The sequence below is a fragment of the Rhagoletis zephyria genome, unplaced genomic scaffold (assembly GCF_001687245.7).
Source record: "Rhagoletis zephyria isolate East Lansing unplaced genomic scaffold, Rhagoletis_zephyria_1.1 Rzeph_scaffold_00123, whole genome shotgun sequence".
Lineage (NCBI taxonomy): Eukaryota > Metazoa > Arthropoda > Insecta > Diptera > Tephritidae > Rhagoletis > Rhagoletis zephyria.
Window position 1 is genome coordinate 7396 of NW_016157207.1, and position 27886 is coordinate 35281.

General features: G+C 38.8%; 1 protein-coding gene across 2 annotated transcripts in view; it reads right to left on the minus strand.

The window, feature by feature from the left end:
- Positions 1 to 409: 409 nt before the first annotated feature.
- LOC108379392 (serine-rich adhesin for platelets-like) overlaps positions 410 to 27886 on the minus strand; it is a 37428-nt gene continuing 9951 nt past the window's right edge. Inside the window, exons 3-5 of one of the 2 annotated variants that reach the window (XM_017635746.1) lie at positions 20065 to 21337; positions 4042 to 9564; positions 410 to 496 (exon numbers count right to left, since the gene is read on the minus strand). In XM_017635746.1, the coding sequence (XP_017491235.1) occupies positions 4994 to 9564; positions 20065 to 21337 (5844 nt within the window). In that variant the 3' untranslated portion in view covers positions 410 to 496; positions 4042 to 4993. Of the gene's footprint in view, positions 500 to 4041; positions 9565 to 20064; positions 21338 to 27886 lie in introns of both variants that reach the window. The other variant, XM_017635738.1, reaches the window with a different exon arrangement.

The following is a 27886-nucleotide window of genomic DNA, read 5'->3' on the forward strand; positions in this document are numbered from 1 at the left end:
ATATCGATTTCAGCGCGACTCTCCACGCGTCTCAGCGGATATGCTGCTGCTGCTGCTGCTTGATATTGTTGTTGTTGTTGTTGTTGTCGCTGTTGGCCTTGCCATAAGCCGCCACCACCAGCAGCCGCACTACCAACGCCACCATAATAGTCGCCGCCATTCACGCTGGGATGCAATGGCGTGGAGGAGGCCAATATGCTATTGCCACCCGAAAGTAGTCCGCTGCTGCCATAAACACCTCCTATGCCATGACTGCCACTTCGATCCGTGAGTGTTGTTGTCTTCGCGTATTTCGTATCGTGCGCGGTGCCATAGTAGGAATTCGTAAGTTTGCCCAACGCTTGATCATAATTGCCTTGTACTAAGTGCTTTTGTTGTTGTAGATGCTGCTGCTGCTGCTGCTGCTGCTGCAGAGGATTGTGTGCATCCGAAGGATCTGGTTTTACGGTGAGGTTGCCTTTGGGTAAATTGCGTACATTCCGCACCGAAATTGACGCTGCTGGTTATGGCACAGATATGGATATATGTAGCGATGGTGTAGTTGCAGCGGCAGTGGTAGGACCGTGTGCATGTATGTATATATGTATGTGTATGTGTGGAAGAAAAGAGCAAAGAGAAAAAAAAGACAAAATGACAAATTGCATGTGCCAGAGTTTTAATTCTCAATCCAGTAGGCAAAGAGATAGCGTGAGTGGAGAGGAAAGACGAGAGTAGCTCAAGATAAGATAAGAGAAGAGTTGCGTGGAATATTTGGGGCTAAGTGGGAAAAAGGCAGCCTCTATAAGGACGTTACTAGGATAGAGCGTGGAAGCAGTATGAGGTCGTATGCTTCAGCGTCGAGCAGAAGGCAAGCTATACATACATACATACTTAAGGTAGCAAGTAAATTCTACATAGATTCACAAACAGTTAACGGTTCTTATTGGCTTTAGTATTTTTTTTTTTTGGTGATAAATGAACGAACTGGAGTTAGTTTGTGCCGAAAAAATGGGGATTGATTACAATTCGATGAATTAACGGTGGTTGGTTAGTATTGTTATTGCTAATTGCGTTAAAACACCAAGTTTACCAAAATTATTTGCGTTCAAAAGCACAAAAAATTTTAATATACAGCAAAGTGGTTTATGAACATTGAAATAAAAACAAAAGACTAGAACTTTTAAAGCTACACGCAGCGTTAGAATTTTACAAATATAATATAATATATAAATATATTATAAACGCAAGTTAGAGCCTATCATGTGAACGGGGTCTTATAGTGCTCGTTGCATATTTTACGCCGCCTCTGAACGGCAAAAGGATTTTATACGAAATATTTTCACCAGCATAAATACATTCGGAGGTTTGGCATTGCCTGCCGAAGAGAGACCGCTTTTTTTTGTTTTAATTTGGATGGATTTGGATACGAAGTGGCAGCACGCAGCTCTAACTACTCAGCCACAGCGTAAGATTTACACTAAAATGAGTTCGAAAACATTGAATGCTTGGTTAGTGGCACCTACGATTTGGCAAAGAAAATTTTTAGAAAAATATTCCGAAGGTAGTTTTATGTTTTCATCTGGGTAAATATGAGTAAAAATTGCCTCCGGAGCGTCCATAGGAATTTCTTCCAACACATTGGTTTTTTTTGGATCAAAATTTTAAGCTGCATTTTTAAAAGAGAAGCTTTTCTCAGTTTCTTTCGCTTCACCTTACACTCCGTTTTTAGCAGCGTCAATATTTCAAATATTTATTTCACATACACCTTGCTGTGTAAGTTTTTCGATCATAAAGGATTATGTTTTTTTTTTGCAAATGCATCATACATTTTAGTCATCTATAATTCCGGTGAGTCTTCGATAACGAATACTTGTGTATATCAGAGTTATTAAAGTCAACAAAATAATTTCAATGGCTATACTTTTACTTTCAGTTCTCAAGGAAAGCAAAAATTCCATACAAAGAATGCTCAAGAAATGGCGAGGAAATTTTCTTGCGTCAAATTTCTTTAAGGCAGTACGCAGTTCATAAGAAATTTTCTACATTTTCTACTACGGTTTTTTAACGTTTTTTGCGAAAAGAAAGCACAAGGCAACCCATGTTTGCAACATAAATATATGCTCGTTCCATCATTTCGTGAGGATAAAGGTGAGACAACAGGCTGTGAGATATGATATATAGATGTCAAAATTCTTTCGACACTAGACACTATTAACACAAATGAAATTATGCTTTAGCTTGAAAACAAACAAGTTACAAAAACGCTTTAATAAGTGGTTAACAAAAAATAAAAACCGACACCCGCCCACCTAACGACTAATTTTTTAGGACTTATTTCTTTCTACTCAATTAATATACATAGGTTTTAATTATGAAGCAAATCGGACCATAAAATATATATATATATATATATATATAAATAGGCTAACTTTTGACTTAAGTCCAAAAAATGGCTAAACTAAGTTAAGTTGAGTTGTATAAACCAGCCCTATGTCTGCAAGAACAGCACTAAAATCCTCTTTTGTCTTGGTTCTTATAGTCCATTTGGAGCTAAAATTTTGTTTATATTCTTTAACAATTTTAATAGTTATTATTCTGTAACAAAAAAACAGCCCGATTCTGTGCACTCGATAAATGAAATTTTTTTATAATTTATCATTTTTTATTATTTATCAGGAATTGGAACGAAAGAAATGAAAAGCTCTTTTTATCCGACTTCACAAAAAGGTAAAGGTTATCAATTCGTATTTTTTTTATGTATGTTACCGCATAAGTTTGGAACGCGTCATCCGATTTCTATAATTTTTTAAATTTTTAAAGGAAAGCAAATACTAATTTGAATTAAATCCGATTATTGGATCACGAAGAAATTAACGATAATCTTAAATTTTTATATGAAAATTGAAGTAAATTCATATTTTTCATATGTGTCAATGAAATCATTTCCATCAGTGTGGAGATCGTAGAGCTTTTTATTTTACAAATACTGACACAGTGTGCGATGGGAGCTTTTACTTAATACAATTTCTTTACAAATAATTTATCAAGAAAACACAGAATTAGGCGGTTGGTACGTTTATAGAGAATCATTACACGCATGGATTAATGTTTGTAAATATTTTGAAATCAATTCAGGCACAAACCTCTAACACCCTTGCCATATGAGAAAATGGACTTATACCACTTTAAAAGCTCATATACATTTGCAGGGTGTCCTAGACCACCCGTCCACTCCCTCTGAATTGGAGGGTATTTGTACCGAAATATTTAGCATCCTCGACTTTGTGATTAATTTATTGTTGCTTTTTAAAGCACATTTTGGTCCAATTTAGAAGTCCGGGACGAATTGAAGTTCGCAGCTCATTTGGAGGTTGCAAAAGCACTGCCGTGAAATTAGTTTCAAACAAATGTTAATCATAATCCTAGTCTGTAGTAAAAACATTTGTGTCTAATTAAAAAAAAAAAAATACTTCCGGTCTGTTTAAGCCATTTCCGGTCGAAACTGGAAGTAGATAATACCACCAAAATACAAAAACATCCCCATTTTAGAGGGGATAGGCGGGTGGTCTAGGACACCCTGTATAGTTGTTTGGTAATTTTGGTCAGATTCAACTTTTTCCTTAGCAACCAGCGACATAGATTTCGCTTTATTCTTCATTAATATTTTGCATTATTATTTGCATACTTATGGCCTTATTCATAAAAAATAAAGTTAAACATTTTTACACAGAAAAAATTTACAATTTGTACATTCAACTATAAAATAAGTAAATGGTTTTTTTTACAGCTAAATTATTATTTTTCAGCAAAATGCTTTTGTTATTTGTGTTGTAGTAATTAAGTATACAGTAAAGCAATAATTCCTGTGTTGGTTAGTGCTTTTAGCAAAGCTAAATAAGGGTATGTTTTTAATATAGAAGATAATATTTACGATTATTTAATAGTTAAATTCTTTAGCGAAAAGAACAAAGCGCTTTGAAGGATTAAAATTTACAACGGGAAACAGTGAAGTAGAGGAAGGAGAAAATATTTGTAGTAAAATAGAAAAATAAAGTTGCTTACCGTTTTCTTATAACATTTTTGCATTTATGTATTATCGCATATTTGTTACCATTACAAAATAAAACTGTTCATACAGCCATAACAACAACAATCAACAGTCAACAAAGTAATAACAATATGTAATTGCAAATTGCAGGCAACAAAATATTTTTATTTCTCAAAGTGTTCGTGCAGTGTGCGGCTGTTGCTCTGTGTCTGTTGCGCCGCGCCGCGCCAGTCGTCTAGTGCTTTCAGTAACTGTCTATATGTATGCATGTATGTATGTAAGTGTGCCTGTGTGTCCTTATTTACGTGGCTGGTGGTGTAAAAGTATGTGCATTTGTTTGTAGTTGTTTTCAATTGATTGTGCAAATTCAATAAATTTAGACAGGTGCACACACAAACTCATATTTGTTTGGGTTTCCACAATTTGTATGGGTGTGTGTGTGTGTGTGCGCGCCCGTTAGCTTGTAATTGCTTGCAATATCAGTTTGTGTGTCGTTTTAGCACTCTGCGTTGGTTTGTTTTCAAAGTTATTTGCACCGCGCTGGGAAATCAACAACAAAAGTGTAATATCGCCCTTGGTTAAATTCGATAAAATTCGGTGCGCGAATAGTTAAGGTTTTGCATTCAAAATTTACACAATCGTCTGCGTTGTTCAGCCACTGTTGATGCTGGTCTTATTTGTTTCGCATACATGCAAATGCAATTAGCAGACAAACAAGGTAAACAATAGAATCGCTGAAAGCCGCCGCCGCCAACAGATTTCCTACATTATATTCGGTGTATGACTGTGCAACTGTTGCTCGCATAAAACAGGTGGTTTACAATGCAGAATGCATTTTTTTGTTCGCTGTCATTTCGGCACAGCCGGCATTTGACCTTTTATATACACTAAAGTTAAGCTATTGTTTGCAAAATTTGTACATTTTTTTTTTTTTTTTCTGTGGTGTCTGTTTGATAAATTGGCACTTTACTCGACATCGGTGGCACTGGGCGTATGCGCAACATTGTCGCTGTCGTCGCAGCTTACATTCAGCTGCTCCATAATGGCGCGCACTGTGCTGCCAACACTCGTCAGACTCTCACTGCCACATGGGTTGTCATTCTCCGAGTTGCTATTACTGCCCGAATGCTTCATCAAGCCGCTGGACATCGAGTCCCATTGGCGTATCGTTTCGCGGTCAATCTCTGCCGATTTGTGCGACAGATTGGAACCACTGTCGGCGCGCAGCACCTCATACACATCCGAGTTGTGATCATCACTTGGTGTGTGATCCGCCAACAGCTGCACGTACACGTCATTTTCATTGAGGCGATCGTCCTCATCCGCATGCGTTGGCATGTCGCCCAGGCCCCTTGCCACAGGGCGGCTGAGCGGCTCACTCAAGCGCGGTTTGTAAGCGGCACGCATCTGATGTGATACATTGTCATTGACGTAGGTAACGTCACGCGTGATCTTTGTTTTGCTAGTCGTTCGATCTGCCGCATGCAGTTCGCGTCTCATCAACGCTGTCGGGCTGGCCGCAATGCGATCGAGGTCGTCAAGTGAGCGCGCATGGCGTTGGGAAACGCGTCGCAAACTTTCGCGCCACAGCGTGTCTTCCTCCCACAGCAGTTCACCGGTTACTGTTGCACCTGGAACTGAGAATTTTGTTGCGTTATTTGTTTGCGTGCGCTCGGCGGCTTGTGCCGCTATGAGGTTAGTGTTAGTGGGCGGTTGGCTGTCAAGTGACGCCACCATGTCTATATCGCTACCTTCACCGGCAATAACATGGCGCGGATGAGCCACTACACCGACAATATTACTACGACTAAGCTGCTGTTGTTGCATATTTGTGACTTTCATGGCACCGCCGCCGGCGACGTGAACGCCAATGGCAGCGCTGTATGTAGGATAGGGGGAATGCGTTTGTGATGACGCTATGGGCGTGCGATTGATGGCTGGCGACATGGAAATGGATGGCGTTAGTTCAGTGTGCGTATGAAGTAGGTTAGTCTGTTGGAAATTACTCAATTTGGTGGCATGCGCATGCCGCCGTTGGTGATCGTAGACTCCCGCTGATGCGGATGAGACGAAGGCGGCAGCAGCCGATGTGCTGGGTTGCATAATGTCCGCGGCATTCAATATTTTGCCGGAGCGGTAGCTCAATTTTTCGATGTTCGTCTTCATTTTGTACAAATTTTTGCTGTCGATTGCCCGATCCTTGTCGGCTAGCAAGTCCACATTTATATTAGAAATGGCATGTCCTTCGATGGGATTGTGAATGTGCGCTATATTCGAGCCATGAGCGTGCACGTCGCGCTGATTGTTCAGTGGTGCTGTGGGTGTAGCGAGCAACTCGCGGCTACTGTTCAATTCGGAGTAGTAGTAAGGCGCTGATTTGTCGGAGATGTTGCTGTTGTTCCGGCTGTGCAAGGGCGTGTAGTATTTCGAGTTATCGTGGTCGTGACCGCTGGAGGTGGGCGTTTGGCAGCTTGCACCCGCAACCGTTCCGGAGTTCTCACGATTATCGCCGCCTAATCGCTGCAACGAATCTGTGGAGGAAACAAAGCGAATGTTACCATAAAAATGCTCGTCGTCCTTGTTGCGGAATATCTCTGGTGGTTTGATAAGCTTCGTTAGTAAATCTGTTGAGCCAATACGTAGCGGCGCGTCCAATAATGTGTTCTGATAGAGGTATAAGTCGTTCGACTGCAAATGGCTCAGGTAGGTATCCAAATCGTGAGATAAAGTTTCCTCGAATTTTTCCCGCAATGATTCAATCTCACTAATGGACTCTTCTGAAAGTGGGCGGCGTGATCTTTGTCGTTCCAGTTCGGAGTCCGATCCTTGGCGGTGTCGGAACTCCACTGCCGAATCGGTTTCGCTGCTATCACCAGCGGGCGTTGTGGCATTCAGTACGAACTTTTGCGGCAGGGAGCTGTTGGATTGATAGCGACCTGGCGTGGCAACGTACGATGGTGAGTTCTGCTTGAGTTTATTATAGAAATCGAAGTCGGAGGAGTTGTTCGAACTGTTGTCAGTTTGGAAGCTGTAGTTCGAGTCGGATAGAGTGCGCTCGTGATGTTTAAGAAGGGCACTTGCGTGTGGCGTTTTAAAATGGCCGGAGCTGCGGTGCTTCGAGAACTGATCGGGCAGTGACAAGCGACTACTCTTCAAAGTTGTTTCTGCCTTTTGTCTATTCAGCGAAGTGTTGCTTGCATGCAGCTTTGGTATTTGTTCGTACGAGATGTTGATTTTCGTGGCGCTTCCGCTGCTGCTGTCGCGTCTTTTCACCGTATCGTAGTGTTCGGAAGAGAATATCTCCTCTGTTTTCAAGTTTTCCATCGGCGGCGGTGAGGCTGGTATGGGTGGCGGCGATACAATCTCGCTATCCGAACTCTCTGCGCAATCAGCAAGCGGCGTGGATGCACCCAGATAATAGGAAGCTGGTCGAAAGGTGTCCGATAAGCTGAAGCGCGTACGCGAGCGCATTTTCTTGAGATCACTGTGCTTTGTCGACTCATCGTCGGCATCGGAGCTATCAGACACGTGCGTCATTGTGCCTTGTGATTGCTTGAGTATGTCCGGCAGATCTTTGCGCTTGCATTGCGAGCGTTCGGTGGTCGACTTTTTCGCTTTCTTCTTTAGTGTATCGGCGGATTTTTTACTCTTTTTCAGCGTGGATTTACCAGAGGAGCTATGCAGCTCATCGGCGGTTAATGGTGGTGCCGGGGGCTGAATCGGGGCTGGGTTGGGGTTGAACTGTGGTGCGGCTGAGCTGCTTATGTCTTCGACAATGCCGCTGTTGGCACCACACAATTCCATATAGACAGGCTCGGATTGTTCTACTGACTGTTTAAGCTTTGCAGCGCTTGTTAATGCTGGCCCAGCATGAGGATTTATGCACATAATCTCATAGTTGGATTTGGAGTCTTCGTCTATAAGATTTTTGCACATTTCCACATAGGGGCTCTCATCCGCCGCAGTGGAGTCATGCGTGCTGATGAGTGTAAAATTTCCGCTTTGCGCCAAATCGCTCTTCTTCGGCGTCATGGGCAGGTAGTGGCTTTCATCGAACATCAGTGTGGGCATAAATGGAGTGCGGGGTTCGTCTGTGACTGTCGGTTTGAATTCCGGCGCCGCTGGTTTTTTCGATTCATGCGTTTCTTGAGCAGGAGCTTCGGTTTTTGCTGTTAGTTCATCTCGGCTTTGCGTCATCTGTTTTTCATTGGCAGCCAATTCATTTCCAGCTTCTGCCTCATCGACCTCCTCTGCCAAAGCTTCATCGAGATCGTCGTCAGTGTATTCCTCACCAGGCGTATCGTCATCATCTTCAGCTCCATCTTTGGCCTCATGAGCAATAACATCCGCGGCGCTGGCTTGAGTTACCTGAGATCTCACAATTTCTTCCGCCCCACCCTCTTCACTTACTTCTTCTGTTTTCGGCTTCTCCGCATTTAAATTAGCTTCTTGTATTCTTTGATAAACACGTAATTGCGCCAACATTGGTGTCTCCTGCTCATTTATGCTCTTCGGTGGCGCTGCTTCGGTCACAGGGTTGACGAGAAGCGGCAGCTTTGCATCGCCGCCTGTCATCTGAGTCGCATCATTACCAGTGTAATTATCTTTAACGTCGACGGTTTCCTCCACATCGATGGCTGATGTATGACTTGCCACTTCGGTATCTGCTGTAACATCCCCGACTACTCGGCTGGCAATGAATTCCACATTTTCATATGTCTTCGGCGGTGACGCTGTGAGCGTCTTTGTCGTGTAGACGGGTGTGTAAGTGGTAATTTGCGGTGATTTCGGCGCCGGCTTCTTCGGCAGTATGGGCACTTCATCAGGCATATCAGCCATTGTTGCGTCTCGCATCGTCGTCGGTGCTTTTGCCTTAAGTGCCGCCATATTCAGTTGCAATTTGGCGCGTTGTACTGGCGACATAGTAATTGCTTGTTGCTCATACGCCGTGTCGGTCGTCTTAGTGCTGCTATCATGGCACTTGAGTATAGGTTTGAGTGCTACTGAGCCAGTATGTGCTTTTGTAGATGCTGTTGATGATGTCGTTGTTGCGTTTGGGGCGGCAATATTATTAGGTTTGTTGCTCTCGCACGCCGCTGTCTCTGTCGCTGTCGCTGTCGCTGTCGCTTTTTGTGCGTCGGTCGTGTCACTTCGTTGCGGTGTCAATTGCCCGGCCAACGCTTTGGCAGTCTTTGTAGGGCGTAACAGTGAGTTCGTATGTATGGGTGTGGGTACTGTAGTGTGTGTATTTGTTTCAGCAAATGCAATTGTTGACTTTGTTGCTATGTTGCATTTATTACTAGCCTCGATTGTTTGGCCAACAAATGCAGAAACATTTGTTTTTGTTGTGGCGGTTTGGTGGCTAACAGCACTGGCAGCAGTGCTGGCATTTGTAGTGGTACTTAAAGTAGTGGTAGTGGTAGTAGTAGTAGAGGTAGTAATAGTACTTGTGGTTGTGATGGTGGTGGTAGTGGTGGTGGACCTTCCTGCGGGCCTGCCGTTTGTGTTGTCTCCATCAGACAGGGGTTTTGGGCATTCTTCGAGTTCGAATTTTTGTACAGTATACACATTTTATGGTGTTTTGGTGAATGTTTTTTTTTTTTGTACAAAAATTACAAATTTCAAAACAAAAATCAAACAAAAAGTTTTTACACGAAAAACCAAAAAACAACGAACAAAAAACGTGGAAAAAAGAAACAAAAAACGAAGTCTTTATTAAACAAAATTCAACAATGGGTACTGAAAATATTTTGCAAATAATGAATTTAGTGCGAAGTTTTTTAATTTTTACATTTATTTGGTGAATAAATTTGATTTGATTCTTGGTTTAGTTGAAAGTGAAAAAAGGATTTAAAGCCAATAGAGAGTAACAGTTAGGAACTTTAGGTGCACCAATTAACCCACTTATAAAAGAAAGAAAGAACATAATATCGAATAGAGAATAAACTGAAGGTAAAAATAAAAAAAAAAAAAAAAAATAAACGATAGACACCAGCTATAGAACAATTAAGAACATAAAATAAAATCGCTGATATATTTACACGCTCATATTGGAGTTGGTTCTATGAGTATGCATGTATGTGTATCTCAACCACTTATTTAATATATAATTGCTTTTGTTAAAGAAAACAGTTACGAAGCTACAGATAATTAACTACGCTAAATTAAATCCCAGCAGCCCAACTTGAACAGTTTAAATTCGAAAAAATCGCCTGTTTCACAGGGAAGGGCCACTACAATAACTGTCTCACACATGCTAGTATATATACCACATATGTGTATGTATGTAAATAGATATATGTATATGAAAGGCACCACCAACCACAAAAGAGATAAATAAATAAAAACAAATAAAAAATAAGCTCACTAAAGGCGACCCAGTGGCGAAGGACCCCAGAGAGTATGCAACGAGCAACGCGCAGACCTGACCAACTAGCCGTATTTGTGCTTTAAATTCGCATTGCAAATACATATGCGTGTGTGTGTGTGTGTGTGTGTGTGTGGAAAAATGTTATATTAACCTAAATTTATGTGCAAACACATTTACAAACATACGCGTAGTAACTGGCATATTTAAGAATAAAATACAACAGAAAAAAATTTAAGCCAGATGCAGCGACAACGGGCGGTACAAGCTTATAAATTAAATACGAATAACATGCTATACAAAATTTTAAACAAAAAACAACGGAAAATCGGCAAACGAAGTAGCAAGAAAATAAAAACGCAACACAAATGCATGTAGTGCAATATGCTAAATGGATGATATCCTGCCTCGAGCTGGAGAGCTACATAGTGTGTATGTATGTACATATGTGGGTATGTATGTAGGTATGGACATTAGGTCGGATCAATTTGTATGAGATATATTTTCGAAGAGTTCTACGTGTAATTCTAAGAAAATCTTGGGAAGCAATTATGGGTGTAAAATCAATTTGGAGTTTGCCAAATTTGCCAAAATAGTATTTTTTAGTATTTTGATGTAGTGTCGTAAAGAAGTGCTGAAATTTTTTATAAAAGCAATCTATAAGGGTTTTTTTTGGTATAAGGAATCCATTTCTGCACTTATCTTTTTCTTAAAACTTCCACAAGAGAGCGTGACAAAAGTGAAAACTTTCACATTTCTTTCGCAACAGATTTTCGCAATTTGGCAAGCTTCAAATTGATTTAAGACCCATGGTTTCTTCGGAAAATTTGCTTACACGTAGAATCCTTCTATGCTATATGCGCATAGTTAAAAAAAAATTTACCCACCCTAATGGACATACATACAATTCGTCACACTGCAAGCGGCTGGCAATGGCAAAGCACGCGATGTAGCAATCAGCATACAAACATACTTATACATACTAGTGCATACATATGTATGTATGCATATCTTTAGGCACATTGGCATGCGAATATTTTACGCTCCAATATGGCTACTTTGCCACAGCAAACAATCACCTCGAGCCATAGCTTGTAACGGCTTCGCCAAACTCAATCTGTGCTAGCTGATAACCAAATATGCAGAGATACATATGTACATATATATATTATGCATGTCATTGCCGTTGCTTAACATCCATATATACTCTTGTCCATGTCCACATGTCCTTACATTGGCAAGTGTTTATGTTAGTCCAATATTCGGTGTCGGAACATATGACGCTTCGGTGAAATTTATTGCGCTTGTATAACCGTACGAGGAATTATGTGTTTCCGGAAAATAAATGTGTGTACGTATGTGCCTATCTATAAGTATGATGGAAATCGGTGGAAGTTTTTTATGACCTAACATGTGTTTGCAAATACGATAAAATTATCTTTTTGTAAAGAAATTATAGAGAGGATCTCTTTGAGGATTCCTGTGCGAAAATAAATAAGTTACTAAAATTTTTATATATGCTTTGGAAATGTATTCAAAGCCGAATTTTGAAGCAATGGTACGTACCAGGAATATAATCTCTACCCATACTTCGACGCAGGCGCCACCTAGTGGATCATAAATAAAATATTCTTATTCTCTCTAAAAGTGGCTTAGGCAAGTGATATAAAAACCATCAAAAAACAACTTTCGTGTAGTTTTCCAGCTTGGTTTAGCCATGACGTACATGGTCAGTAAATTTCGTGATAGTCAAACACCTCAACAGATGGTAACTTAGATGCCCATTATACTATATTTTACAAGCCTGTACTTTGGTCAACAACTGAAAATGTAGGAATACTTTTCAAAACTTCTTTTCTTCTATTATTTGATCACTCAATATTTGCAAATTGTGGACGAATTCAATTGAGCCTATAGTCGGCGAAATGGACTACAATACTAATATAACCGATAATACTTGTTTGCAGCAAAAAAAAAACTTGGCCTTTTGCTAAAAAAAAAAAAATTTAATTTAGTTTGGCTGTTATTCCTTCTTGGCATAGATTTTTTTGATTTAATTCTTTAGAGACTTTTACTTTGTTGACAAGAAGTTTTTGGCTGAGAAGAACCCTAGTAAAATTTTCCGAAGAAAAATTCTCTGCAAGATTTTAATCCTCTCACCACCTTCTAAATTTGCTTGTTGATGGGTTTCTTGAAGTAAGGCTAAAAATGACTAATGGGTTAAAATGTTCTACGAAATAATTGCCATGAAATTTTACAATATATACATCTTAACCTTAAATTTGGCTCCGACATTTTTTTAATAGTTTTTTTTTCACTTTTTTGAAAACTGCTTAGTCCGGGACATCGAGAGCTTTATTACTGGATTCTTTCGATACTTTCAGAAAATCTAGAATCTGAAATGTGCTACTCTTCGATGCGAATAATGAAATGTGCGGCACTNCACTTTGAAAACTGCTTAGTCCGGGACATCGAGAGCTTTATTACTGGATTCTTTCGATACTTTCAGAAAATCTAGAATCTGAAATGTGCTACTCTTCGATGCGAATAATGAAATGTGCGGCACTTCTGTGGTAATTTGAGATTTGCTACACCCTACGAGCGACGAAATAAATTATTCTGGAGATATAATTATACTTTTAGTTTAAAAATAATCAGCTTGAACTCTTCAAGGTCATTTGTGCTTAGTCAGTAAATTTTTTTTCGGTGCGCTTTGTAAGCTTAAGTCAAAAACTGTGCTCGTTGCTCAATTTGGTTGCGGCTAATTATCCTTTTTACTTTGTTAACATCAGCTCACAGCTATGTAAACATACATATATGTATAGGTGTCCTCTCACCTAAACATATGCACAGATACCGCCACAAAACGACATATTAACTTTCCCCTACTGTTTTCTATCTCAAATTTAAAAGCTGTTAGTGCAAAATGGTTTCCTCTTAATGCTACTCATTTTGCTAACAATTTCTAACTGGCATTTACTAGTTGCCAAGGCTTTTTCCNCCGAAACATATGCACAGATACCGCCACAAAACGACATATTAACTTTCTTCTACTGTTTTCTATCTCAAATTTATAAGCTGTTAGTGCAAAATGGTTTCCTCTTAATGCTACTCGTTTTGCTAACAATTTCTAACTGGCATTTACTAGTTGCCAAGGCTTTTTCCCAAATTAGCAAATTTCTGAAAATGGGGCATAAGTTTTCAGTACTTCTTTTGGCAATGCCACCTATTTGGCTCGGTTGCTGAACGAAGTAAAGCCCAAGACTACATCCAACAAACGGAAATTGTAGAAAATTTTGCAAATCAACAACTCGACAAGTAGGATGTATTAGGCGAATTTATTTTACTTCCGCATCCGCTCGGAATGGCATAACGACACATATATATGTAGTTACTGAAATGAGGGTGCTCTTTATATACAATATACATAAGTATGTAAATATGTATAAATGCATATGTATGCATGTATGTAAGCTTGTATGCCTTGNGGAATGGCATAACGACACATATATATGTAGTTACTGAAATGAGGGTGCTCTTTATATACAATATACATAAGTATGTAAATATGTATAAATGCATATGTATGCATGTATGTAAGCTTGTATGCCTTGAAGCGTTTATGTACATAAAAACTTCAACATAGCTTTTGCTGCTTTTTCGCAGCTAAGCTGTCAAAGTTTGTAGTAACTTTTAAGGTCTGCGCATTAGTTAATTTTTATTATTTATTTATTTTATTTTTATAATTTTTCGCATAAAGAATTCAGGGAAATTATTTTTGTATGTTTACTTACAAGTAGAAACGAAAATTTTACAAACAAAGTTTAGGCTATTAACTTTCCATTATAAAACTAATGCGGTAGTTGTAATTGTTTTGTAAAATAGTTTCATATTAAGTTTTTCATGTAAAAATATCTGCATGCAGGCTCGGCAGAAAGGTGCTTGTTGTGGTTACCTTACCCGGTTATAACTAAATACTTTGCTGTTTTATCAATACGCAGTTTTTGGTTTAGAGTGTTGAAAATAATACATATATTTATGAAAACAATATCTACTTTTATCTAATTACTTTAGTTAAGTGGTGGGCTTCATCAAAGTGTTAGTAAGCTATTGACGACATCAATCAACCGTGGCTTTAGTCAGAAAAATTTTTACAAATACAACTTTCTACAAATATAAGCTATAGTAAATTCTATTAATTTGATAAGTAAACAAACAACTATGAAAATCCGAATTTCTCTGAAGACTACCGCTTCCACAACAGTCTTACTACTCCGCTTCTCGAGCAGCCATCCATCCACTCAAGTATGTTACTTATACGCCGTGTACGCTCGCAATGACACATTCATTAATATTATATGGGTAATTGAAATTAATTTCAATTGCGCAGATGAAAAAGCTTTAATTTTAAAAATTCTTTTTCAATGTCTTTTATGGACTATAAACAGAAAACGTTATGAAAGTTAATTAAAAACGTAAGAGTAAGAGCAGAGGTCACAGGTAAGAAATACATATATACCTTATATAGCACCAATCTAAATGATTTTCACTGCTGTGTGATCGGTATGTAAACCGGTAACACAATTTAATGGGTTAAGCTTCCTACATAAAGGAGATATATCGCAAAAACTGGTATCTTATCAATAAGTGGTATAGGAGATGAAGCTTATGCAGCATAGACTTTGACCCGATCTTTGTAATTTTCACTGTAACTATTCTGTTGATAATAGGTGCAAGTATTGCAAATGTTCCCAGCTGCATAAATGGAGGAGTTATAACGAAAAATCTTTTATCTGAACAGTCAGTTGTATGGGAGCTGTATGTTATAGTGGTCCGATTCTTGCTTTTCTGACAAATGATAAATACAATATCAAAATAGACCCGCTTACCAAATTTTAGGACAGACGGATATGGCTAAATCAACTCAGCTCGACGTTCTCATCATATGCGTATACATTTTAATGGATCTACCTCTTTTTATTCTGATACTTACAAACGTCGGACCAAAGTTATAATATTATTTCATGCTCATTAAAGATATAAAAATGAGGAAAACTAACGAAATATTACCTGCTCTATTGCCTCGCGAACTCCTAAGTAAAAAAAAAAAATGTCTTCAGCTGAGCTCACTTCTTTTTTGGAATTTCCTTTTATCTACATACAATAGAGCTCATGACCTAAAAACCCATAATATTTCAGATCGATTAATTTTTTTTGTGAGCTATTCAAGATACCAATAAAAACCGATTACTCAACATACTTCAGATGACTTGAAATTTTGATAGAATTTTATCTACAATATATATTCTTATGGGCAGGAAACCTTGAATTTATTACTATAAATAAAGTTCTATCAAAATTTCAAGTCATCTGAAGTATGTTGAGTAATCGGTTATGCAAGCTAACTGACTTTCAGAGATAATGAGCTTAATACATAAATTGCTCCGTTATAAGACCTTCAAGGCAAAGAAAATGCCAAGACGTGCACTCTGGTGGATGAGCAAAAAAGAACAGTCCAAACAGCCAAAGGAACGTTAGACATGCAGACCATTTTTTTTTTTTTATTGCGAAAAGGGCAAGCATGAATTCTTTAATTCCCATCTTGCACAGGTAAGTATGCATCATTCAAGAACTTTGTGCAACCGAGAATGGGAATATGAGTTTTTTTGTCCCTCGTGCCTAGGTAAGATGAAAAACACGAAGCGCATACTATTTCAATACGAGATAATGTGTAATTCTTTAGGAGACTGAAAGGTGGTGGGCGGGATAGCTTTCAGAATGGGTAATGATCATCGAGAACGAGAGCGCAACTTGACGAGCGAGTTACTTAGTTGTTAAACTTAAAACCTGCTTCTTATAAACAATTTTGTTTCTCTTTCAAGGCACAAATCCTTTTAAAATAGCCAGGAGATTATTCGGTAGTCTTCTGTGTTCTCCCCGAGCACACTCAAATTTAAGCTCATCCGCAAGCGCGTTATGTTCAGACGGGTTCACCGGCCTTATTATTTACAGCACAATTCAGTTATTGCTTCAGATTCAAAGTTTCAGGCAACCTTCAATACTGCCTGCAAGTTGGTAGTTTCATATTCTTCCACGTCTATCCTCTTCTAGTGACGTCACCGTTATGCTGCAACGCTTGTAAATAAGCTTACTGCTTAAACGGCTAACCTTCATTAAATACTAAACCTCCATTCATCCAAAAGCTGGACTGGGTGGCAACAGTTGCCAGTTATTTGCTGTCCGCGACCTAAAAATCTCATAAAACGCACATGGAACCACACATCAAAGGATTAAAAAGCGCGCCAATAGCAATAAAATGAGCACAAGAAAGTCGGTCGGTAGTCAGCCTGAGCGTTGAGCTGACTCAACGGCAAGAATATAATCGTTGCTCCCTACTGTAACTATAACGGCAACAGTCATAAAAAGTCAAATGCAGTAAAAATCACATTTTCAAGCAATGCGCGAGAAAAAATTATTAAAATAAGCAAATAGGCGGAATGAAGATAATCTGGCATTACTATGGCAAAAGCGCAGCAAAGTTATGAGCCAAAAAAGCAGAAGAAAAATTGCAGAGCAAAAAAGTGTGCCGAAAGTCAGGCAGATATCTTCGATGGTGGAGGAGGTAGCGCAGATGTCCGCAAAGTAGAGCAATGACGCAATGTGGCAGTCTAACAGAATTCAAGTGACAGATGCGTAGTGGCAGATACCGTTACAGGGAGGTGAGCGAAAAAGTACGCAGTTAAAAATACACTTGCATGCAAAAGTTTCTGTAATAAGTAGTAAAGCATTTATAAGCATACACAAAGTTCTATTTATGCGCTACAAATATACATACATACATACATACACACATACATACTTATACAAAATAAAGCAAGTAAATTTAAAGGAGTAATAATGCATACACACATAGATGCACACTTTAATGCAGTTAGCAGTTTAGATGAACAAATAGCAAAAGCTTACCGGAGAATAGTTTTACAAGGAATTTATTAGTAACTACTCTGCAAAAAAAAAAAATGGAAAGGAACATTGCAAAAGGTAGTGACAGAGAGAAAGATAAAATGTAGAAAGAGCGAAAANCACATACATACTTATACAAAATAAAGCAAGTAAATTTAAAGGAGTAATAATGCATACACACATAGATGCACACTTTAATGCAGTTAGCAGCTTGGATGAGCAAATAGCAAAAGCTTACCGGAGAATAGTTTTACAAGGAATTTATTAGTAACTACTCTGCAAAAAATATTAAATTGTAAAGGAACGTTGCAAAAGGTAGTGACAGAGAGAAAGATAAAATGTAGAAAGAGCGAAAAGGGATGCAAGCAAATAAAATTGAACTTAAAAAAGGAAGGCAGATGCAGAGCTTTATAAAGTAGGGCATAAATGGTGAATAGAAGCCGAGAGTTTGTTTGGTTAGAAAGGCTTTTTATTAAAAAACATACATATTATATAGAAACATAATAATTATATAACACCGTGCGAAACAATTTTACACACACAAACAAAGATCAACACACTCGCGAAACAAGCTGATCCGCATAGTAAAATTGAGTTTTTAGTTTTTTTTTCTCTGACGTCAGAATACTTTTTTTTTTAAGAAATTTAGAGTTTCAAAGATGTGATTCATTAAAAAAATTATAAAAAAACTTAGTGCATTGTAGAATAACAGTACGGGGGAATTGCAAAAGAAAAATAAATAAACACTATTTCACAAGGACGAATAGGTATTAAAAATGTCTTTTTGAAATTTTATTCTGAATTTTCTTAAAAATTTGTAATAATAATTTTTGAAAAAAACTACATATTAAAGACTAACAGGTAAACGAGCATTCGTTCTTTTAATTTTATTAGCTAAAAAAAATTAAAAAATATTTAAAAGGCTATTCGTTCTTGTTTACCCAAAAATATTTTTTTTTTATTCTACAGAGTTTTCTCTTTGATTTTGTTCCCATATTGTTTTTCTATATTTTTAATATTTTTTTTTTATTAATCATGTCCTTGAAATTTTAAAGTCCTTTTTAAAAAAAGTGTGACATCACAGAGAAAAACTAGAAATGCAGTTTTACTATATTTGGCCCCTAGTTTCGAATGTGTGTACATATCTGTGGCTATACGGGATAGCAGCTTAATGCGGGAGGCTGGCTTTAGTATAAAGCGTCGCTGCGTTTATTCTTTGAACCACAAACAAATTTTTTTTATGACCATAGATGAGGATATTGACTTGCCAGCATCAACACTATTCCTTTTACGTTTATTTTCCAAGAGTTCTTTAATGACTTGACCCCAATGGGTTATTTGCACATTATACAAAGGCCGGCCTCCCGACTTAAGTTACTATTCCATATGACCACAGAAATGTCTATTGATTTTTTCGCGTGTTGTGAAATTTTTCGGTTTTTGTCGCACGGTGTAATAAATTTTAAATAAAGACAAGGAAATAAATAAATAATTATTTATGCAAAGGCTTTTGGCAACGATTCTTTATGACCTTCACGCAGCGTACAATGTCAAAATCAAAGTAAATAGGAAACCGGTATTTGAATAATATTATTCTCTATTCATGATTTTTAATCAAAGAGATCCTGCCTCACAGAGTTTTAAAAAGTTTTGTTCTGTTTGGTACTGAAATATATATATATATTTTTTTTGTAGAAAATACAGCTGTTACTAGCGCGAACAGGCTGGGATCTTCAGGGTTACCACTTGAAAAAAAAGCCATTAGGACACATAGCCATTCCAAATGGATTCGCATTTGACTTAAACGCGCTACCCAACCATAAACACAGCAGCACAAAATATCCAAAGAATGGTGTAGGAATAGGAATTTATATTGAAAAGTTAAAATGAAAAATTTTTCCGATCTATATTCATCCGTCATTTTTTTCGATCTATTATAACCGTTGATAGAAATAAAATTTTAAATCATAAAAGATTTGAAACGGCAAGGTTAAAAATGATCGAAAAAAATATAAAAATCCAAAATAAAGATTATTTCTGATCGAGAAAAATAACAATCAAAATATTACCTTTTTGCGTTGTTCTAAATACTAAAATCTTAGCATTCAACGGTTATTTTCGGTTCTGCATAAAATACCTTCAATCACTCTCCTTTTACTCGATAAGGTCACAACCAGTGAGAAAGTCTTGGCCTCCGTTGTGATTAGTCCCTGCGTCCCTGAGCGTAGGGACAAATACGGGTGTCACACGTATTGCACATGAGAGCTACAATTAGGAAAATCAGCTGTAGAATTACTGACATGTACAACTCAAACACTAAGCTGAGGTGAAGCACACATCTGTAAAACCTAAGACTCACATTAAGCTAGTGCTTTGTAGAGAATAACTAAAGAAGGTCTGTAAAATACACTGGTTTGTGAGTGTGTATGCTGCAAGGATTGGCATACTTTGAAGCAGAATCTACCCTAAAAGTTCAGATTGGAAAGAGTAAGACTTAGGACGGTTGATCAAACATTCCTCACTGAACTGACTCAATGGCATTTATGTATATATTCTGTGGCACTACTCTGTATTTTATCCAAAGACCCTGCGTGAAGACCACAGCTGCGATGTCTTTTAAAACATTCAATGTTTAACAACAAAAGCCCGCAGCAATTACAAATAAGCCAAGCAGTACATAGTAAATACATCAATAATTTCTACATACCTTCGTCATCTGATGAGTAACTATTGTAGCCAGCTGGGCCCAGGTTCGCATGCACCTCTGAGCGACTGCGTTGAATGCCACCTACTCCGCCGACCAAGCTACCACCCACTAAGCTACCGCCACCAACAGTCGCCGAGACGCCACCGCCACTGCCACCAACAGCGCCAGCTGCCGCAACACCACCACCCGCATTACCGCTGCTGTTGCCGCCGCCGCTTGCATTGGAGGCGGCATAATGCGCGCCGCTCGCCACCGTCGTCGAGGCGAGCAGTATATTCGGATTGCTGCCGAGCTTCGACATGGCGGACATATTATTGCCCCCTTGCTGCATGCCCTTGCGCGTCAACGGTGACTGCAACATGCGCTGCTTCCACTCTAGCAAGCGTTTCATTGACTCTTCACGCTTGCGCTCACCGTCCTGTGCTGTTGGCTGATGTTGTTGTTGTTGTTGTGTATGTTGTGACTGCGTTTGCTGTTGCAATGCTTGCATCTGCTGCTGCTGCTGGGGCGATAAAGTAGCCGCCGCGCTGTTGTAGTCATCATCGAAACCGCCGCTGCGCTTGGGCAGGCGTGCACTTGCCGAGCGCAAGAATTGCTCGCTTTGCTGGATGATCTGCTGCGTCGACATGGTTGGCGTATAGACAGGCTTTTGCGGCGGAGGTGGCTGCTGCTTCTGCTGGGACTGTGGCGAGAGCAACGCCTGCGATTGCGGATGCATTGATTGCGATCGCAGATGCGCCAAGCCGCTTGTATTCATAGTGGTCGTTGTATTGCTGCGGCTCATGCGCGGCATGCTGGCGGCACCTTGGCCGTCGTGTAACTGCTCGCCGCGCTTAAAGGCGCGTTCGTAGGGATTTTCATAGCCGATTGTATGCATACCGCTGCCCGCGCCGCTAAGGAAATCGTTGGCGGTGCGATATCCGCCAGCTTGCTGCGGCTGTGCACTCGCTGCGTTGCCACCAGACTGTGGATGCTGCAAATAGAGCGCACTTTTGCGCATTTTCTCCGCGTAGCTCGCCTCCGAGTAGTAGAAGCTATCTGGTGTGCGATTGATATCCAACGATGATTTTGGGCGTGGCGCGCGCAATGCATCCGGTTTTATAGCGCCTGTTTGATTACCAGAGCCTAAGGCTGCAGCTGCTGCTGCTGCTGCTGATTCGGCGCGCGCTTCGTATTCCAAAAAGTCTGCTGAATGGGGACGCGCTATAGCGGCGGTAGGACGTGTGCGTAAATTGCTGTTGCTAGCGGTGAGTTGTTGTTGTGCGGATGCCGACTATAAAATATACAAAAAAATAAAAAAATATATGTATATATATATTTATAAGTTTATTTTGTTTCACTTTATCTTTCAAACATCTGGTTTTTCAAAAGTGTAGTCTACTGACATTTTTGGAGTCTATTATTTTCCATTTCTATTCTGGTGATAACGATATTCATAAAATCGATACCAGTAATATCGAAAAAAACATCTGGGGATTTTATACGATCTCAGCTCTTTTCGTAATCATAACGAAAACTGGTTTCTTATTTATGACCCTTGCGCATTAAGCACTTTTGTTTTTTTCTTTTCAATTTGGACACGTCAATCTCTGCTAAAACGCCAAAGCAACAATGCTTTTAAGTGGTCATGCAACTCTACAATTTCAGATTTGTTTTGTTGTGCACTGACCTATATTTATACATACATACATATGAATGAAAATGCACAGGGCGCTCCATACAGTGCGTTCTTTTTAACAATGAAAAAACTTAACAAAAATTCTGTTTTTCGAAAGAGCAAACATCCCCATTATTTATCGAACACGATTTCATTCATGTGGTTCCCTTGGCTGGTTTCGCAGTAGCGCATTTAAGCGGTTGTGGCTCTGTCTTACAAATGGCTTACTCGACATTCACCTTAAGGTCGTGAATCGTTAATGGATAGTTCGCATAACATCGGCCCTTCATAGCATCCCACAAAAAAATCTAACGGCGTCGAATCGCCGGGGTGGCCAATGGATATCGCCGAGACGACTGACGGCACGATTATCGAACCCAGAAGATCGATTGTAGCATGGCCTGTGTGACATGGCGAGACATCCTGGTAAATCCAAAGGTTGTTCCAGTCCATATCCCAAATTTTCAGCCACAAAAAATCGTTTATCATGCCTCACTGCTGCCCTTTTTAGCAGCAGTTGCAAAGTAAAATGAGTCATCCATCCAAATATGAACCTAAATGTCGCTGTCTGAGGATGCATTGGCTTCTCGAAGATCTTGTGCGGATTTTCAAATCCTCAAATGCGGCAATGTTATTTGTTAACATCGCCTCAGCGCGCTTAGTGAAAAAGCATCATTTTTCGAGTAAGATTTCTAGCGGGAAATGGCTTGTCAAAATTACATTTGATTTAAAAAACCTTTATATGGACCGCCCTTTATTCAAGTGAAACTTCTGAATAACGACGACAAAAGTTCACAAGCCTCACATTTACGTATACATCTCAAAAGCATATATCTATGTAGCCAGGTATGTAAATATATGTACATATATTATGTGTAGTCATAGGCAATGGATGTGCAAGTGACCAGGACGAATGTATGTATGTATTGTAGTAAATTCATATCCACACTTTTCGTCTATCTCTTATGTCAGGCATTCGAAGGTTTATGCATTTTGAACTGAGTTTGGCTACGGGGTTATTCAACTGTTGAAAAGGTGAAGCGAAGAGAAATTTTTGGTATTGGCAAAGTTTAAAATAAATATGTATGTACATACACACGCTGTATTGGATTGATATTTGGGTTCTTTTCCACAATTTACAGCGCTGTGGAAATCTGGTCAAAGTGAATTTACAATATCTAAAGCCATGCTATTAAGATCTAATAATCGACCATAAGGTTTCATACGCAATACCGGTGTCACCAATCAAAAGCGTTGAGCATTACTCCCTCCATATTTCGAGTGTGCTTCGGACATCTATTAGTTATGTTTGTTTACAAATTATCCGGTTACTTACCAGCAACTCTCCAGTAACTTTATTTCTAAGAATTCGCTCTCATAGAAAACATTTTCAAAAAAGTACGCAAACGCTATTCCAGTACTAATTTGTAAGTTTCATGAACAACTGATTNCTAATAATCGACCATAAGGTTTCATACGCAATACCGGTGTCACCAATCAAAAGCGTTGAGCATTACTCCCTCCATATTTCGAGTGTGCTTCGGACATCTATTAGTTATGTTTGTTTACAAATTATCCGGTTACTTACCAGCAACTCTCCAGTAACTTTATTTCTAAGAATTCGCTCTCATAGAAAACATTTTCAAAAAAGTACGCAAACGCTATTCCAGTACTAATTTGTAAGTTTCATGAACAACTGATTAATTGGTGGTTTATTCGCAGCAAATTCCTAATAAAACAATATATTTTATATTTAAATAGGTTTATTTTGTGAAATTCAACAATGAAAACCCACAAACAGTTTACATATTAGTTTAAATCTCATCCAGCAACATGCGATCAGCTGTTTTTCGTACTGGCAAATTCTTAAAAGTAAAATCCAGTAAAAACTTGCAACTTCAACTGTCATTTTTCGCTCTCTGAATTTCCCCTACTTTGCAAGTTTTTGCGTACAAAAAACGCCAAAACATGAAAATTCGTAAAAATTTTACTGGATTTTACTGGAAGTGAGTAAACGAACGCAACTATTGTCAGATTTCCATGCTTCTCTTTGTAAGAATTGGCGCTGGTATTGAAATCACTTGTTTGCTATCTTACTATTTCAGAACATCTTGCGAGCCTTCAAGCGTTAATATGTTTGAGATATATCGGGCGGTATTTTGGCAAAAATATGACAAATGTTGAATTTCAAGTTATATAGATTAATTTGCATAAATAGCCCCATTAAAAGTACAACGGAGCCAAGCCACATAATCTCGGTGGTGTCCATAAAAAAATAATTTTTCACTTAAATTGCTTTCGTGAAACTGGCTATTTGTCCAAAGTTTTATTCATCTTGGCTGAGCTTACCAGCAAGTGAATAGCCAAATCACAATATCACTGAAAACGTTACTGTTAAATCTGAGGAATGTCAAGCGAAGCAAATCAAAGTCAATTTCAGTAGTACTGAGAAAGATCACATCCACCACGTTATTGAAAAATATTCATCGTGCGCACAACTTGTGCGAGTCATCGCCTACTGCCACCGGTTCATCTTCAATTGCCGCCATTCACGACATGAGCGCCGTTTTAACGCATTGACAGTGAATGAGTTAGACAATAGCCTATCGAGCATCCTGCGGATAATTCAGCAAAGTGCTTTCCCTCGCGAATGGGATGTACTTTCAGCCAATAAGGCTTTGCAAGAAAAAAGTACCATCGCCCCGCTTAATCCATTATTTGATCAACAGGAAAGGGTAACTCGACTAGGTGGGCGATTGCGCGAATCACGTCTACCTATTGCAGAGAAGTACCCATATATCCTACCACAAAAACATCATTTTTCTAATTTAATTATAATAGCATCACACTTGCGCACTCTGCACGGTGGAGTTGCAGCCACATTGCATTACATTCGTAAACGCTTCTGGATCTTAAATGCTCGTAATGCAGTTCGAACGGCCATCCATCGCTGTATTATCTGTTATCGCTACAATCCAAAACCTGCACAACAACTTATGGGAAATCTGCCAGCTCCACGAGTTTGTCCATCTAGGCCGTTTTCTTCAACTGGAGTGGATTATGCCGGCCCAATGCACATATTGCCATCACGGGGTAGAGGCCGAACATCAGTATAGGGATATGTAGCGCTTTTANTATGTAGCGCTTTTCATTTGTCTCGTCACTAAGGCGATACATTTAGAACCAGTTGGAGATGTTTCTGCAGAATCATTCATCGGGGCCCTTAAACGGTTTATTGGTCGCAGAGGAGTTTGCAAACATATTTTTAGCCAATCGAAAACTCCAAGCTGATCGGCACGCATACGAAAAATATGTACAGACACAGATCGCACCCTTTCTTCTTGAACAACATATACAGTGGCATTTTATGCCTCCATCGGCGCCTCATTTTGGAGGTCTTTGGAAGGCAGGAGTAAAATCGATGAAATACCATTTGAAGCGCTCGATTGGTGAACAAAGGTTGACGTATGAAGAATTGAGCACTGTTTTGGCTCAGATTGAATCCTGCCTCAATTCCAGGCCGCTGTGCCCGATGTCGAATGATCTTGACGACTAAACAGTGCTTACTCCAGGTCATTTTTTAACCGGCGATGCGTTATTAGCTCCTCCGGTCATGGAAATTGAAAAAATTAGTCTCCTCGATCGGTGGAAGAACTGCCAGTATTTAACACAGCAGTTCTGGCATCAGTGGCGTAAGGAGTACCTGTCGCGATTACAAAAACGCCCAACAAAGAATAATCTACAAATAAATGACATAAGTGTTGGTAAAAGACGAACGAGTTCCGAGCAATGTGTGGCCACTCGGACGCATATTACATACATATCAAGGAGATGATCACCTAGTACGAGTCGTGGAACTGAAAAGNTCGTGGAACTAAAAACGCAAAATGGGATACTAAAGCGCCCAATAACTAAGTTATGTCCACTGCCTATCGCAGACAATTGGCACGATTCAAACCAACAACCCATTTCTTAATATCATTTGTATAACTATTTGCTCTCATTTCAGTCTCAGCCCAGTCGAGATTCAACTTATGATAGTGCAGTATCCAAGCATATCATCGGCGGGGAGGAATGTTGAAACTCCTTCTAAACAACACTACCTTCAACACGACTGCCATGTAACACTACCTTTAACACGCCTACCATGTAGCACCACCTTTAACACCCACATTGTCAACGAATGGCAGGTTATAAGACNGCTGTGCCCGATGTCGAATGATCCTGACGACTTAACAGTGCTTACTCCAGGTCATTTTTTAACCGGCGATGCGTTATTAGTCATCGGTCATCGAAATTGAAAAAATTAGTGNATTGAATCCTGCCTCAATTCCAGGCCGCTGTGCCCGATGTCGAATGATCTTGACGACTTAACAGTGCTTACTCCAGGTCATTTTTTAACCGGCGATGCGTTATTAGCTCCTCCGGTCATGGAAATTGAAAAACTTAGTCTCCTCGATCGGTGGAAGAACTGCCAGTATTTAACACAGCAGTTCTGGCATCAGTGGCGTAAGGAGTACCTGTCGCGATTACAAAAACGCCCAACAAAGAATAATCTACAAATAAATGACATANTTTATTTTGTAAGATTTGAAGTTTTGTAATAAAACATAGCATATTTTGAGCTATAAGTAGCGAGTTATCCTACTCAATTGGACCCACGTCAACAGGTTAATTTTAATTTAATTTGAAGCATCATAAAATGAAAGCTTGAACTTTTCCTAAAAAAAAAAATGTCCGAAAATGGGAACAAAATAATGGTGAAGTGGTCCAGAAGGTTTTTTACGCCCCGGTATTGCACGTCATATAGCTGCAGCGTTGTCAGGCCTGACGAAGAATACACTTTTTTTTAATATTTCATGTAAGTGTCAGATAAAAGGGTGGCATTTTTCACAGGGCACAGGGCGGAATTTTAATTAAATCCGGCCCTGATTCTATCCTCTCTGATTTTATATATTTTATTTTTTATGCTACTTCACATAATTATTTTGACTTAATTGAATTAATTGAATTCGTCTTAGAAATTCATTTTATTAAAAAGAAAAAAAAAACACACACACAGAAACTATTATTACAATCAAAATTCTCGCCAGTATTTATATTAGATTTGAATCTACGACCTCGTTGCTTGCTTAATTCACAATACTGCCGCCAATCAGGGTACAATTTTGATCAGATCAACTACGCCGGACAATCCGGATAATCGAAATATGTGACTTTAAATTAGGAAAACTATATTGAGCGCACCATTTTAAAAGCCATTATAGTAAATCCAGTAAATTTTTAAATTCAATACAATTAAACATTTTTAATGCCCAATTCAAGTAAATTGCAGTAAGCGCATACATATTTAAACTACCTAATAAGGCCAACTTTCATTTGAAAATAATTACTATGAACTGTGTGGTAAAATTGCTTTTAAATACACATAAATGCACAAATATACATAAGTATGTTTTTAATCTAACGTATGTAGCTGCAACTAACAAAATTGCGTGCTTACAACAAACTCCTTGCAACGCTCTTTGATGAGGCAGGCATTAGCGGTAAGCCATTTTCCTTTCAATTTGCATGCATACGCAAATATAAACCAACAAACATATATACATATACATATAAGTATATGTGAGTGAGTAAAAAACAACAAAAATTACAAACAAAACGAGGTTACAGCCTGGGAGTCATATGAAAAATGTACTAATGAAACGAAAGTTGTAGTGCTTGCCACAAGTCTGTGGACTTAAATCATACTGACAATTGACGTGCGCACAGGTGCATGCTTGAGTGAACGCTCGCATATACATACATAACCAAATACATGCGCATTCTTGTAGACTTGCATACCCAATGAGCAAAAGTTGGCGACTTGAGGTGAATGCTGGAGTTGGGAAATATCTATAACTTTGGTCTTATAAATAAAGCTATACCTGTTGGCTATACATATAGTACATACGTATATTGCGTAAACAGAGGAGAAAAACATGAGAACAAAATTTTTCGAACAAAGACTAACGTAACGAAAGCCAAACTTGATTGAAATTCTCACCAAAAGATTTAAAAAACAAAACTTTAGAAACGGACTTTTGCACACAAAATCAACTTTGCATTGATAGACTATGGTCTGATGGTTTTTTAAAAGAAATGTTTGCTCAGAAACATTATCAA